This window comes from Hydra vulgaris, chromosome 06 (assembly GCF_038396675.1).
Source record: "Hydra vulgaris chromosome 06, alternate assembly HydraT2T_AEP".
NCBI classification, from domain to species: Eukaryota; Metazoa; Cnidaria; class Hydrozoa; order Anthoathecata; family Hydridae; genus Hydra; species Hydra vulgaris.
Window position 1 is genome coordinate 23,420,001 of NC_088925.1, and position 15,000 is coordinate 23,435,000.

Below are 15,000 nucleotides of genomic sequence, written 5' to 3' on the forward strand. Positions count from 1 at the left end.
TCTCAAAAGTTTCACGAAATTGTTTCCTAAAAGTTTTCCTTATGGTAAGGTTGGGAAAAACTATAATTTTACCTTAGATTTTAAAAACTTTAAAAATAATTGGGGTGCACAGCGCTGCTGGCCATTCTTTCCCAAGTAGCGTATGAAGCTATTTGGGAAGAGATGGCTAGCATTGGCAGAATTCTATTCGAAGAAGGATTTTTTGAAGCTGCCACTAATGCAGCAATTTGTTCAGCTCCAATCTACTTTTGCAGTTCTACTTAGGTTTTTATGTTGAGTTCCATGAGTGCCATAATGTGGAAATATGTGAAGATTTTTATGTTGAGTTCCATGAGTGCCATAATGTGGAAATATGTGAAGATTTTTATGTTGAGTTCCATGAGTGCCATAATGTGGAAGTCTGTGAACAAGTATTGATTAGCACATTTTTATCAGAACTTGTATACAATTTTTTTTAGATTTTTTTAAAATTTTTTAGCTCTGCTCAAGGGATGCTTTTCTTTTCCTTTAGTTTTGCTAATTTTCAAAACAAAATTTAGCTAATGAATATGAGATTACTGTATATTATTATATTTTTCAGCCTCAGAAATAAAGATATACATGTTGTAAACCTGAAAAAATGAGATAGTAGAGATAAAAGTATCCTGTTAATTTTAAACTCTTGAAATTTTCTAGAAAATTTTCCCTAAATTTTCCACAAACTTTAGAATATTTAGAAAGAAAAAAAGTTTTGTAATTAATGGGTGAAATTTTGTCTTATTTAAGCAGTTGTTATGGACAATTTTATGGTAAAATATTGTGAAACAGATTATAAAAACTTTAGAAAGCCTTCTTTGAAAAGCACTTTTTTTGATATTTTGTTGAGTTTTTTTATAGCAACTATGATTTGTTTTCAAAATTTTCTAAAATTGTTTTATTCTGTTATTTGCTAAGTATATTGATGTCATTGCTGTAGCAAGCTTTGTTTAAGGCTAAACATAAGTTACATCCCCATCCCTAAAGGGGAAGGGGTATTTTTTTATTGGCCTACAAGTTACTGAAAACTGTAAAACTTTGTATAAAAAGACTTGATTGAGTATTTACAGTATTTTACAATTTTTTCTTGGTTTAATGACGTTATTGATTAATGAAAGGCAAAAAGTAAATAAAAATTGTTTGCCAAATTTGAACTATTTAAAATTATAGTTAGCAATAAAAACAAAGAACTAATGATTTCGAGGTCATAAATTCTGCCGCTATGTTTAAATAAGTGCTTTTAAGACTTGAGTATCATATAATAAATTAAAAAATTATGCTGTACTTTAAAATGGTTTAAATGTGTACTGTGTTTTTCAACCAATACTGTGAGTAGACGATTTTATATATAATTCTACAAATATAGAAATAAGAGAAAAAAAGAGAGAATTAAGTAATCAAATGTTTTAAGGGGAATAAAAGTGTTCAAAGGAGAATTTAGTAATCAAAAATAAATAATCTTTTTGACTGAAGTCAAAGTCAGTAAAAAAACAATTTTTTAAAATTGTTTAAATTAGAAATAATTACAAGGTTTAGGGGAGAGTTAAATAATGCATTTTTGTATCTTTAAGATATTAATTTTGAAATATATACATATACGCACCATTTACACATTTTTATCTGAACAAGTTAAAAGTTTGAAAAAGATATTAAATTTTTTTTATTTTTTAATTGAAGAGATTATAATTTTTTGTACTTAGGGTTTAATACATGGTTGGGGTGATTTGGATGAAGATGCTAAACGAGTTGATAATGCAGAGACATCGAGGTTTGCTGTTTGCAACTGTGATTGGGACAAAATTACAGCAACTGATTTGTTTGGTATAATTTATTTTGTTATGTTTAGCTATAGCACCCATGGTTTTACATTTGTGATTAACCAACCATGGACACCAAGCTTAACACTTTTTTGTGCTTTGAATTAAAAATTAAAAAATTCTTTTATGGAAAACTGACGGCATTTTTAAGTTTATTGAAACAATATTTTTTTATCATTTTTTATTATAACAATATTTTTTTATTATAACAATATTTATTATAATTTATTATAACAATTTTTATTATAACAATATTTTTTAATCATTTTTTATGCATTTATAAATTACACAATTAAAATTAAAAAATAAGCAGTTCACCGTTCACCACAAAAGTTGCTGAATGCGCAAATTTTTCAAACAATCACCTGACTTGGACCAGGTGTTGCTGAGAGTTTTTTATAAATGATTATCAATACAAGTAGATGATGAAGCTCCACAGGTGGGATTAGATCCAAAATGAAATTTGCATCCTCAAGCACTGAGATTAATTCATGAATGACATTCCCAAATTTTTTGTAAACCTTAACATTGGAGTTACAATAAATTCCTTAAATGATTGCCTCAAGGAACAAAATTTTCTTCAAAATGTTGAAATTGCCACATGAAGAATGTGTTTGCAGTCCACACAGTCCACACAATTGGTTAACTTCACAGGTCACAGGACACCACAAAATTGTCACTACTTCCCTCCCCCCCCCCCCTTCCAAAAAAACAACAAAAAAAAGAAGCTCGACCTTTACATTATTGTAATTTTCTTGAATTCTTTTAGTAACAATTGCTTGTCTTTTCATGTTTGCATCTTTGGAAACCTTTTGAAACTAAAAGACTAAAAGGAAAATAAAACTATTTGGAAGATAGAGAAGTTAGGAGATGCTTGCTAGGCAGAGAGCTTTATACCTTCTTTGTTTCAAGGGAAGAAATTCCCAAGCAAGTTTTTAAAAAACCATGTCCATCATTGATTCAAAGCTTAATTACATGCTTTGAAAACGCTTTTGGTGTCAAAAAGTTTTCTTCAATGGGATCATTCAGACTCTTACAATGTGCAACAATTTTATTAAACAAAGTTTTTTAAGTCAGAGGATGTAAACACCATAAATGTTTGGGTCAGTGGTCTTTTAAGTTTTGTTCAAGTTCTTGAAATTTGTTCATGATTTTTGACTCTAAAACTTTGTTGACATTATATGATTTATTGTAACTGTCAGCTTTTTATTCCATTGTTAGTACAGTACAGTATTTCTTGAACTAGCACAAGATCCTTTGCTGTAACAACAGGAACATCCTTGAAATGCTGTGTAACACTGTAAGGTCCTAAAAAATAAAAATATTGTTTTCTAAAAAGGTTTCCTAAGTGCCAAGACAATTTGTGTTCTTATCTTGAATAATCCATAAAAAATATATTTCTAGTTAATTGAACTTTCTAAAAACAAATTGTTTGTTGAGATATTAGCAAAAAACTTCATAATTTTCAACACCATTTTTTTTCTCTCAGAGGTACGTTCCAGCTCTTTTATTTTTTTTTTAAATATTGTCCTGATTAATGCACTTTCATATTTAATAAATAACCTCAATGCAAAAAAATTCTTTAAATTGAGTTTTAAACATCAGGTTAAATTTCGGTTTTCTCTTTTACAGTTAATTTTTTGTAGAAGAACACCTTTATATTGAATATGAAGAAGAACACTTTTATATTTAATACCTTTTATAAAACGTATAATAAGTAAAATTAACATGATCAATAAGTAATGCTTTAAAAGTTACAAAATAGTTCTTTAAATTATAGTTTAAAAATTATAGTTATAAAGATAATGTTAAATTTTTTATTTATAAAGCAAAACTAATATTTAATACTATAACAAGTAAATTTAAAAACGAATTTTTAAAACCCAATGCTTTTATATGTTATTAAAACACAAGTTTGCAATCAATTTTTTTTGATATTACTATTTTATTTTATTAACATTTGGCTGTATGTGTGTGTAAAAAAACAAAAAAGTTCAGGAAAATGGGGGTCTCGAACCACAGACATTCCGTTTACGAAGTCAACATCTTATCCAAATATGCTAAATGCGCGTATGAGTATTAAAACAATCAATATACTTATTTTAAAGATTATTATTCTTTTTTCCATATAAAAAATAAACTTATTTAAAATTAACTAAATTAATTGACTTATTACAAAACTAATTATTGAATATTGTATTGTCATCAAGCAAGAGTATGTATGCAAAATTTGAATCATCAGAATCATCAAAATCATCAGGAAGTGACTCAAACATTGATTGCAAGACTTGATGACAAACAAACAAACAGACAAACAAACGAACAAATAGAGACGACGACAAACAAACAAACAGAGACGACAAGTTAATAAAAGCATAAGTAATAAATATAAGATGTGTAAATATAAAAATTAAGTACAAAAGTCGTATTCTTTGTTTAATTACAATTTTCATTTTGTCGAAAATTTACTGTTGAACTGAAATGCTTAATATAGTGCAAAATAGGAAAAACGTAATCAAGTTGCGTTAATTGTTAAAAAAAGTACATTTATTATTCAAACCAGATGTTTTGACAAAGAAACAAAACTATGCAGATTCGTGAGGTTAATATGACCTAACTGGAAGTATAATGGCAAAACAGCAAACCATTTTATGTAAAACTCAATAAATAGTTAGTCTTGGTAATTTTAATTATTCAAAACTTATTTCCTAATGTTTATTTACAAAATGAATATAAATTGTCTTGGTATTCGGTAATCCTTTGAAGTAATTTTCTATTTAACTCCAAAAACTAATATGGTTGTTATTTACTTGGATTAATTGATAATGGTTTGCCTCCATTTGCATAAGAAAACCTCATTGTCCTAGGAGGAAAAGCATCCTTATATGTTATTACTGATGAAGCTATCTGCTCTATATCACACACACACACACACACACACACACACATACACACACACACACACACACACACACACACACACACACATACACACACACACACACACACACACACACACACACACACGCACACACACACACACACATACATAAATAACAACATTAAAAAAACGAATCAAGTTTTACTTGTGTTTAGTGCTAAGTTGGTGGAGCAGTGGGTTTAACATTTAAAGAATATTGCTGTTTTAAAAAGTTTAATATAGGGAGGTCATGTGATTGTGCAAAAGCTGCACAACACATGCAACGCATTTTGTCATTCCATCTTTCTTCTTTTTGAGTTTTTGATTACACTTAATCTTTGCATTTACATCTTATATTTCCTAATTGCAATTGTTTCTTAATTACAATTTATGTAATCTTAACATGATTTTTATTTTAACTAGTAGTTTTATTTATTTTTATTTTTTTAGTTCTATTCAATTCATTTAAACCATCTGGTGGTAACATAGTTTCAGTAAATGTAAGTTCTTATTTCCATTATTTTAAATACTATATTTGTGTCTGTTAAGATCGCTAAGAAAATGTGTTGAGTGTTGTTTTTTACTATTGAACAATAAGAAAATTTTTGCTTTGAAAAGAATTTAATTGTTTTTCAATGAAATGTCAATGATGTTAGAGGATCTAATTAGATTATCTAGTGTCAATAAAAATATTGGACAAAGTATAAAATATAAACTCGATCTCAAGATAAGATCAAGTTGATATATATATATATATATATATATATATATATATATATATATATATATATATATATATATATATATATATATATATATATATATATATATGTATATATGTTTTGATTTCTTTACTTTATCATTTAATTATGATGGTGCGTTTTTTCTAAATGAAATCAAGTTCTTATTATTTTTAATATGTTTATATCAGTTGTGTTTGTATTCTTTTAATTACACATTTTAAAGTACAACTTGATGTTGGTCCTTATTATAATGTTCATAAACACCCAAAAGTGACTGAAGAGTAATTCTTCTATTTTTTTATACTAATTCTTTTAATACTGTACAAAATTTTCTAAAACAATAATTTCATAACTGATGCCATTGTGCAGTTACTAGATTTGATGCCATTGTGCAATAGTTTATTTGTTATACTTCAGATATAAAAAAAATTTTAAAAATGTTTTAAAATTTTCAACTTTGTACATATTTTTATAATTTGTAAAAGTTTTTAAAAAATGTTTTCATATCATGCAGTTTAATTATAATTTATTTAAATTTTGTCCATCTGATTATGATCAAGATTTATCCATCTGATTATGGCATTCAACGCATGAAAGAAGAAGATTTAAAAGGACCACAGGAAATTAAAGAGTTGCCCAATGAAGATAAAGAAGTAGAAGAAGGGTCTGAAGTAAAGTTCTAAGATTTTTTTACTACTATATTTGTATGAAAAATATTTTAATTTGATTATTTTAACACATATGATGCATATATTCAAATAGGGCTCCTCATTTCATATGGAAAAGTTAAGAGAGTATCAGTTAAACAGGATGAAGTACTATTATGCAGTTGTGGTTTGTGATAGTAAAGGTACTTTTATTTAGTTTGTGTCTTTATAAAAAAATCATATAGTTACAGAGTGACAACAAAATTAAATCGCAAGTAAGGCATGCTATCGGAAAAATCTGCCCACCTTTCTTGATCAAAAAAGGATGTAAGAAAGCTTAAATGTATTTAAATCAATATATTTCTGAAAAATTAAGACTGTAAAGATTACATATTAATAGGGAAAAAACAAAAAAAAATAAGTTTTACAGAAAATTCTGACTTTCTTTTTGATGCCTCCCATAAGTTTCTGGACAGAGTGATTTTCGTAAGTTTTAGCAGCGTAATCCCATTTTTTCTTCAAATCTGTAGCTGATTTTACTGTTTTTCCACATTTCAATTAATTTTTTATGATGACCCAATATTTTTCAATAGGACGTAATTCGAGGCAGTTTAGAGGATTCATCTTTTTCGGAACCAACATTGCTCCATTATCATCGTAAAACTTTTGAGCATCTTTTGAGTAATGTATTGTGGCTAAATCAGGCCAAAACAATACTGAAGTACTTCTATGAGCTTTAATTAGTCGTTTTATACGAGAAAGACAACATTTCACGTATTCCGAAGATTTCATTGTGCCCAAACAAACATGAATTGGCGATTTTTTGCCGCAAGAGCAAAGTGCCTGCCAAATCATCAATTTTTTCAAAAATTTATCAGTCATTACATACTTGTATTTATCACTCACATTTCCTCTTATTTTAGAAGTTTCGCCATCCATCAAAATGCATCCATTATGTTTTGTTAACAAGTTGTCATACAACTTTCAAGCTCGACTCTTTGCGGTTGAATTTTGTTTATCGTTTCGATTTGGTATTTTAACTACTTTAAAACTTTGATATCCAAGTCTCTGTCGCCGTTTGTGTACAAAAAAATTGGAAACCTTTAGTTTTTTCGCTCGATATCTATCAGACCAATCAGGATATTCTTCCAATGAAGTCTCCAACCGTTCGAGAGCTCAAGGATTTGCTGTGCATTTTTTTCGACCACTTCCTTGTTTTCTCTGAATAGTTTTCTGTTCTGTAAACCGTTTAAGAACAGTATCTACAATTCTTCTTGATATTTTTAATAATTTCGCCAACTTTCTATTCAATAAAGTTGGATTTTTTAAGTGTTTGTCCACAATCAAAAATCTTTGTTTAGTTTGCTCGGTTGACATTTTGAAACTAAATAATATTTTAAATTATTTTTTTCTGCCAAAATGTTCTATTATACAAACACTACCACACACAAAAAAATAATTTCAAAAAACAACCGTTAACTAGCTTTACAACACCGCAAAAAGTGGGCAGATTTTTCCGATAGCATGCCTTAGTTGGAGGTCTAAGGTAGATAGAGAGGTAAATAAAGGTTTATAGGTAAGCTAGGTATAGGTAGATAAAGATGTAGAGGTAGTTAGATAGTTTTTAATAATGGCAAAAAACTTTAAAATCTGTTTTTTTTAAATTATATTAGAAACAGCAGACAAAATTTATTGTGAATGCGATGGAATGGAGTTTGAAATGAGTGCTACTCACCTAGACCTTCGATTTATACCTGATCATGTGACCTTTGATGATCGAGAGCCTAAATCAACTGCAACTGAATTGCCAAATATTAATTCTTACGCACCTGCTAAGTAAGCAAATTGTATTTCTAAATTTTAGATTAAAAACTTGATTTTTTTATATTTACTTATACTTATTTTTATATGTATATTATTTATTTTTTAAAAGATTTATAAATACTGCTCTTCAGCAAAGTACTGTACGCTTGACATGGGATGAAACGGACACAAAGCGAATTGAGAAAACGATGCGAAAATTTACTAAAGCAGACATAGATGAAATGGATTTCAAAGAATATTTAGGTTTAAATTATTTTCCTTTTATTTAATATTTATTATTATTCAATCTTAATTATTTAAATTTTTTCAGTTTTTAAATAAATAAAACTATCAAATGAAAAACTTGAGAATTTTTAAAATAAAAATCTCTTACAAAAAAACATTGTTAGTTAGATTTAACTTGACCTTGGCACTAACCCTACTAGAATAATTATAAACAATCCTTTTGAATATGGTGCCGTATTGCTTTCGTCATGCAAATATTAAATAAATTAAAACTAAGGATTCTGGGATCAAAATGCAGACAATTCAAAAATGTATCAGTACTCACTTTTCAATATAAACTCTCACTAGCGTTTTGAATTTTTGTTTAGTGTTTGTAAATTTTTAAAAGCTGATTACAATGAAAGTTTTCATTTTGATACTTTAAATTTGACATATTTTCTTTGACAACAAGTAAAATTTAATAAACAAATAAATTTAATGAATCTCAGAGTTGAACTCAAGCTTTTCTAAAAGTTAAACATCTGAAAGTAAATGCTTAAACAAAAAGAATTTGACAAGGTCAAAAAAATATTGACTGTGAAAATGATTTTTTTTTAAATAAAAATATAAAAAACATGTTTAGTTAAATATGTATATAATTTTCTTTTTAAAAGTTGCGACCAAATAAAATTAGTACATATTTACAAAATTGTTGATGAATAAGTTTTAATCCATTATTTTTAAGAAAGCTTAAATTTCAGCTAAAAATTTGTTTAAAATGGTTTTTAATCTTTTTATATATTAGTTTTTTTATATATTAGTACTTAAATGAGGATTACACAAAGGAACCTTTATATACACATAGAAAAAAAAGTGAAAAAATTTGCGAAAAAAATAAAAGAAATAAACAGCTAAACTTGTAAAAATAAAGTTTCAAATTTTCAAATAAGCACACTGTTAAAAGTTTACCAACTATTACATAACATAAACTAATTAAGATGCTAGTGCCAATAAATAAAGCATTACTCCATCAAATAATCCAAACTTTTGATTATTTGAATCTAAATACTGCTAAAATCTGAATAATGTTTATTGAATCATTCGAAATAAACTTGTGCTTTTTACAAATCTTTTTGATTGCATGACATCTTCTTTTGTAAACCATTCACACACTTAAAAATAGTACAATATAAATACTTGTTTCTGTAAAAGCAAGTCTTGAATTATAAATCCTTTTATAGACAAGAAGAGAAGCCTGAAAACTAGTATATTTTATAATTCCACACTTCTGAATTGTAGCCACATCACTAATGCTTAACTGATTCAAAATTGGATACATGCTTTTTTACAGATAACTTTAAAGACTTTGTTTCAACCCTCACACTTCTTGAGCTGAAATATGAAAGTTGATAATTTGCTGGTCCAAGAAAGAAAAAGTAATTAATAATTCAAGACTTGTTTTTACAGAAAAATATAAAAGTAGAAAATTGAGTTTCATTGAAATGATAAATCATATTTTTCATGTTCACGCAATAAAGGACAAAATGATACAAAAAAATCAACAATAAAATCATGGGTATTTCTAATATTAAAATCAACAATGTTGTGTACTGTAATTATATCATAACCCATGAAGAGTTAACAAATTTCTTTGTTATAATGATTATACATTTTATTTACATCTATGTTAATAATATTATCATTCTTTTCAATAGGAAAATATACAAGATGTAAAATTTTTGTTTAAATATATAATTTCGAAAGCTTTCTTTTTTCTTTTATCCTTTTTTCTGAGTTTTTTATCGAATCTTTAGTTTTTCCTACTTTTTTAAAATTACACCAGCTAGCAAATGTTTAAAGTAGCAAGAATCTGATGAAAATAAATCCTAGTAACATTAGTTTATTTCAGTTTATTTTCATACACGTTTTTTTCTGAATTGGTATTAAGTTTCTTTGCATTTTGTAATGCTTGTTCGCATTTCGATCCCAGTAAGCTATGCGAAAAGTTTGTATTTTCAGAACTGCAATGCTATTAACAAACCCAATCTTAAATGGATAAAAGTTATCTGCATATTTCAAATGCTGTTTAAAATTTATGAACACCTAAAGTTTATTTGCACAGGAATTTTTTTTAGGTTTTAAATTAAGTTTGCTTGACCACTGTCTGCTTCAAGAAAAAAAAAAAGAAGCTTTTTTTTAACCAAAAAGTCATGTCAATCAATCATGAGGTTTTTTATTATAAACTTTTTCTAACCTTTATAAGGTCAGCACCCCTTCAAAAACTTATTGAGAGTGTATGACCCCCTAAAAATATACAGTGTATAATCACTGAACATCAAAAGGCAAATAAGTTGTTCATGTCTGTGGCATTACATCGTATCATGCCAGACCTTGTCCTAAAGAAATTCACATTATGTGCCTATTCAAAGAGCGACACACTGGTGTCAACATTTCAAAAGCACTTAACAACACACTCATACCTTGAATAATTAAGAAAAATACCTTAAAAACTGTGTGTTGTTGATCAGGTATCAATTATGTGCTCTAAACAACAGTGAGTCTTTAATGACTAAAAAAGGTTCCGTTACAAGTAGTGATAACAAACTTAACACTGTACTGTAAAGGGCAGTATGGTTTCCCAGGTAGTTAAAGGTGCTTTCTGTAAAATCAACTCACTCACTACATTGCACATATGCAACAGGCCATTACATCCATATATTTTTCTGTGATTTTTTTCATGTTGATGATGAAAATCTTTAAAAACTCATTGACAGCCACCCCACAACTAAAGAATACTTTAGGAATTCTTATCTGCCTCAAGCTCTACAGTATTAATACTAGTAACAACTATGATGGTGGTAATACACAAAGTTGAGAGGAAGATGAATATTAAATTATCTTAGCAAAGGATAAAGAAGACACAATTTTACATCAGGCAGAGGAAAAACCAGCTATTAAATTAGGAATAGAATAGCACCAAAAAAGGCGTTGCAAAATCCTGGTTGACAACTCTATCAACCGCTGCATCATCTGAAAGAGCATTTTCTGTTTCTGGACTTGTCATTACTAATCACAGATACAATCTCGACAGTGATAAGTCAGATAAACTTGTCTTAATTAATAATCCAGAACTATTTTGCTCTTGAGAATAATTAAAAAAAAAAAGGCAATGGAACCATAGAAAATGTGAAAGTGATATAGCAAATGAAGCAGATCATTATCAGTGATAATAGAAGAAACTCCTCAAGTACCAACAAAAATACTAAATATAAAAGAAAAAACAACAAATGGAAGATAGTTTAAATCTTCTAGATGGTTGAAAATTAACTAAGCCTTTAAAAAAACATCTAATTAAACCTTTAAAAAAACCATTAAACCTTAAAAAATTTACTAAACCTTTAAAAAAACATTAACTAAACCTCTAAAAAAACATACACTAAACCTTTAAAAAGCAATCTTTCTTGTATATTGTTAATAATAAATTAAAAAATTTTAATTTTTTTATCAAAACTATGCGACCATTCTATACCATAAGATTCTTTTTACTATTGGTATTGTGTGGTATCAAACTGATATTTTTAAATATCAACATTAATATATAACCAATACCACACAATACGAGACTATTTAGTATGAGTTTATAGGATACCGATTAATTAGTTGTTCTTTTACATAGATGATTCATATTATGATCATGTTTAATAACTCTACCTAGTGTACCATGTAATGTTAGAAAGCATTTATATGTGGATTCTATTTGTGTTCTAGTTTTTAATATTATACTACAAACTAGTTACCAAAACAAAAATCAGGTAGTTTGCTTAATTAAGGAAATACTTGTTATCCCTAAGAAATAGCATTTCATATAAGTTTTTGCTTTGAGATCTTATTCAAAATTATGTAAAAGGAAGAAAGATATAAATGTATATATTTCTATTATAGCATATGTAGATGTATGTTTGGAAATTATTTTTAGTTACTTTATTCTATACGACTTTTTCATAAAAAGAAGAAAAAAACAAAGAAATAATGAAAAAAAAGATTTCTGCCCCAGCCCAAACCTTTAGTCGATGTAGTGACACTCCTTGCATGTTATCCTTATTCATTCAGTGGGTGCATGTATTGAAGCCCCCAACAGCTGACTATTTCATTATGACGTCAGACAGCTAAGCTAAACACGTAATATAACTTTTAACTATTTCTATATATGAAAACCTTTCAACTGGAAACTAGATTAGTAGATGATATTTTAATACTTTATATTCATTTTTATAAAAGCAAAAAATACTTGTATTTAATTTTGCACTCACAGGTTTGTGATTATCACATTAGAAGTTATACAAAGTATTGCATTATATCTACTCTTTTGGTTGATAATTTTACAATATAGCATACTTATGATATATATATATATATATATATAATATATATATATATATATATATATATATATATATATATATATATATATATATATATATATATACGTATACTTATGATATATATATATATATATATATATATATATATATATATATATATATATATATATATATATATATATATACGCATGAAGACCTCAGTGGAAAAACCAGCGTTGTCACATTTTTCTTATTTTGAGATAATCAATTTTTTAAGTTCAAAACATTCTTTGAAATTTAATTTATTCACTGCACTTTGGTGCAGTGTATAAATTAAATTTCAAAGAATGTTTAATATATATATATATATATATATATATATATATATATATATATATATATATATATATATATATATATATATATATATATATATATATATATATATATATATATATATATTAATATATATTAAACATTAGAATATAAGAATGTTTAATAAACATTAGAATATAAGAATGTTTAATATATATATATATATATAGATTAACTATATTTATATCAGGTTATTTATTAAAAAATAAAAATTGGGCTCTTAATGATTAAGAGGCCTCAAAAGACAGTTGACCCTGCTGTTTCTTTAGCTAGTTTCTTTTTGTTATCCCGCTGAAACGTCTATAGGAAGTTATTACTTTTTGTTAATATCTATTGTGGAATGATATTTTTTTTAATCTAATAAAGTCAAATTTTAACACAAAATAAAATTAATGAGAAACATAACAATAATTAAATATATTTTTCTAATCAGTATCTGAATCTTCTGATGCCGAATCTTGTGTTTCTGTGTTTGAAGTAACAAGATTATCAAAAAAACTGTGATTATCAGGTTTACATAGGCGCTTCAGAATTTGTAAGTCATTATATTTGGCAGTACTTATTGTTAGAACTGAGGAATACATATTAAACAGATTGAGTGCAGTTTCTGTTTGATTATTTGGTCTGCATTTTACCGAAACAGTATTTTCAATAATGCCATTCCAGTTGTTACAAAAGAGAAGCAGTGCAGGGTGTATATCTTGAATGAAAAGTTCTCTAACTGGTCGAGAACTTTTCATTGCGCACTTATAATATTGTTTCAAGTAATCAGAAAATCTAAAAAATGTATAAAGAAAAACTTCACTGGATAGGATGTGTATATTAAATGAAAAAAACTTTTTTTTTTATTAATTTTGATAATATCTCTACCAACTGCATTTAAAAGCTTTTGGTCAGTGTGTTTTATATTTACAATGAACTCATCACAAGCTAAACAAGTGTCTTTTTGTGCAAAGCCAAACCCAATGTTAAATTTATTGTTAAAAACTAGTCTGTATGTTTTGTATCCTACTTTAAAAGTTGGGTAAGCATGTTTGAATAGTTCAAACATTTTAGAGACATTTAGATCTTCAGATAAGTAAATATTTTTTTATATTTATATAAAAAAATATTTACTTTTTATATTAAAATAATTTTACTATTTATATTAAATATAGTTTTTCCAATAGCATAATGAGATGACCTTGCTCTGAAAGAAGCTATATGTTTTTGGATAGCTTCACTGTCACTTTCTGTTAATTTGTGTGGCCGATTTTTATGTTTGCCTCTACCATCGATTGGAGGGCGACCTAAAAGAACAAAATTACATATCATTTATATACACAAATATATATATATATATATATATATATATATATATATATATATATATATATATATATATATATAAAATTAGTTTAGTTCATAACTTGAAATATTATAAATAACTTCCTTAACTATTTACTAACCAGTTGTAGCAACTGATTTCCTTAATGATTCGATTCTAGCTTTTGTAATTCCGAAAAAAGACAGCTTTAATGCAGATTGGTACTTCGATAGCTGATTGTGCTCTTTGCACCCTTACACAATAAGTTTTATCTACTTTCTGTCGTGGTCTTCTTCGACTGATGTTTTGGATTTTTATTAGTGTGGATAAGTACGCATCCTGACTATTTTAAGATGAATATTCATTAAAGTTTTTAATTAGTTCGTTCCTTTCCTCACTATTTATATTTTTAAAATATGCGATTCGAATACAATTACAGTCTGCCCCAATAATGTGGCTCGATAAATTGTGTATTTTTTTCCTATTTTTGGAAGTAATACTAATCTTTCTTTTTCTTGATTTTTCTGTAACCACTGAACTATCATTACAAGCCATTTTATTTTTTGTTTACTTTTTTCCACGGCTTCTATTCAACCAATACTTGCGGTATTAAGAAATCACGTGGTTTCATAAACTATAAAAACTTTGGAAACGCAGGTTTTTCCAAATGTAATCCTCGACATCATAGATTGTTCCATTTGGTTATGTTTAATTTTATCCTCTTTTTTAATGACTGGACTGGTTTTTTTGCTTGGTAATTAAAATATAAGATGAAATAAAATATGCTT

At 26.8% G+C, this 15,000-nt stretch overlaps 1 protein-coding gene across 1 annotated transcript in view; it reads left to right on the forward strand.

The window, feature by feature from the left end:
• Positions 1-15,000, forward strand: part of LOC100215822 (ESF1 homolog) — a 54,295-nt gene that overhangs the window by 21,147 nt on the left and 18,148 nt on the right. The window contains exons 7-12 of the mRNA XM_065799633.1: positions 1,716-1,836; positions 5,203-5,252; positions 6,056-6,166; positions 6,258-6,345; positions 7,816-7,978; positions 8,076-8,209. Coding sequence (XP_065655705.1) covers positions 1,716-1,836; positions 5,203-5,252; positions 6,056-6,166; positions 6,258-6,345; positions 7,816-7,978; positions 8,076-8,209 — 667 coding nt within the window. The remainder of the gene's footprint in view (positions 1-1,715; positions 1,837-5,202; positions 5,253-6,055; positions 6,167-6,257; positions 6,346-7,815; positions 7,979-8,075; positions 8,210-15,000) is intronic.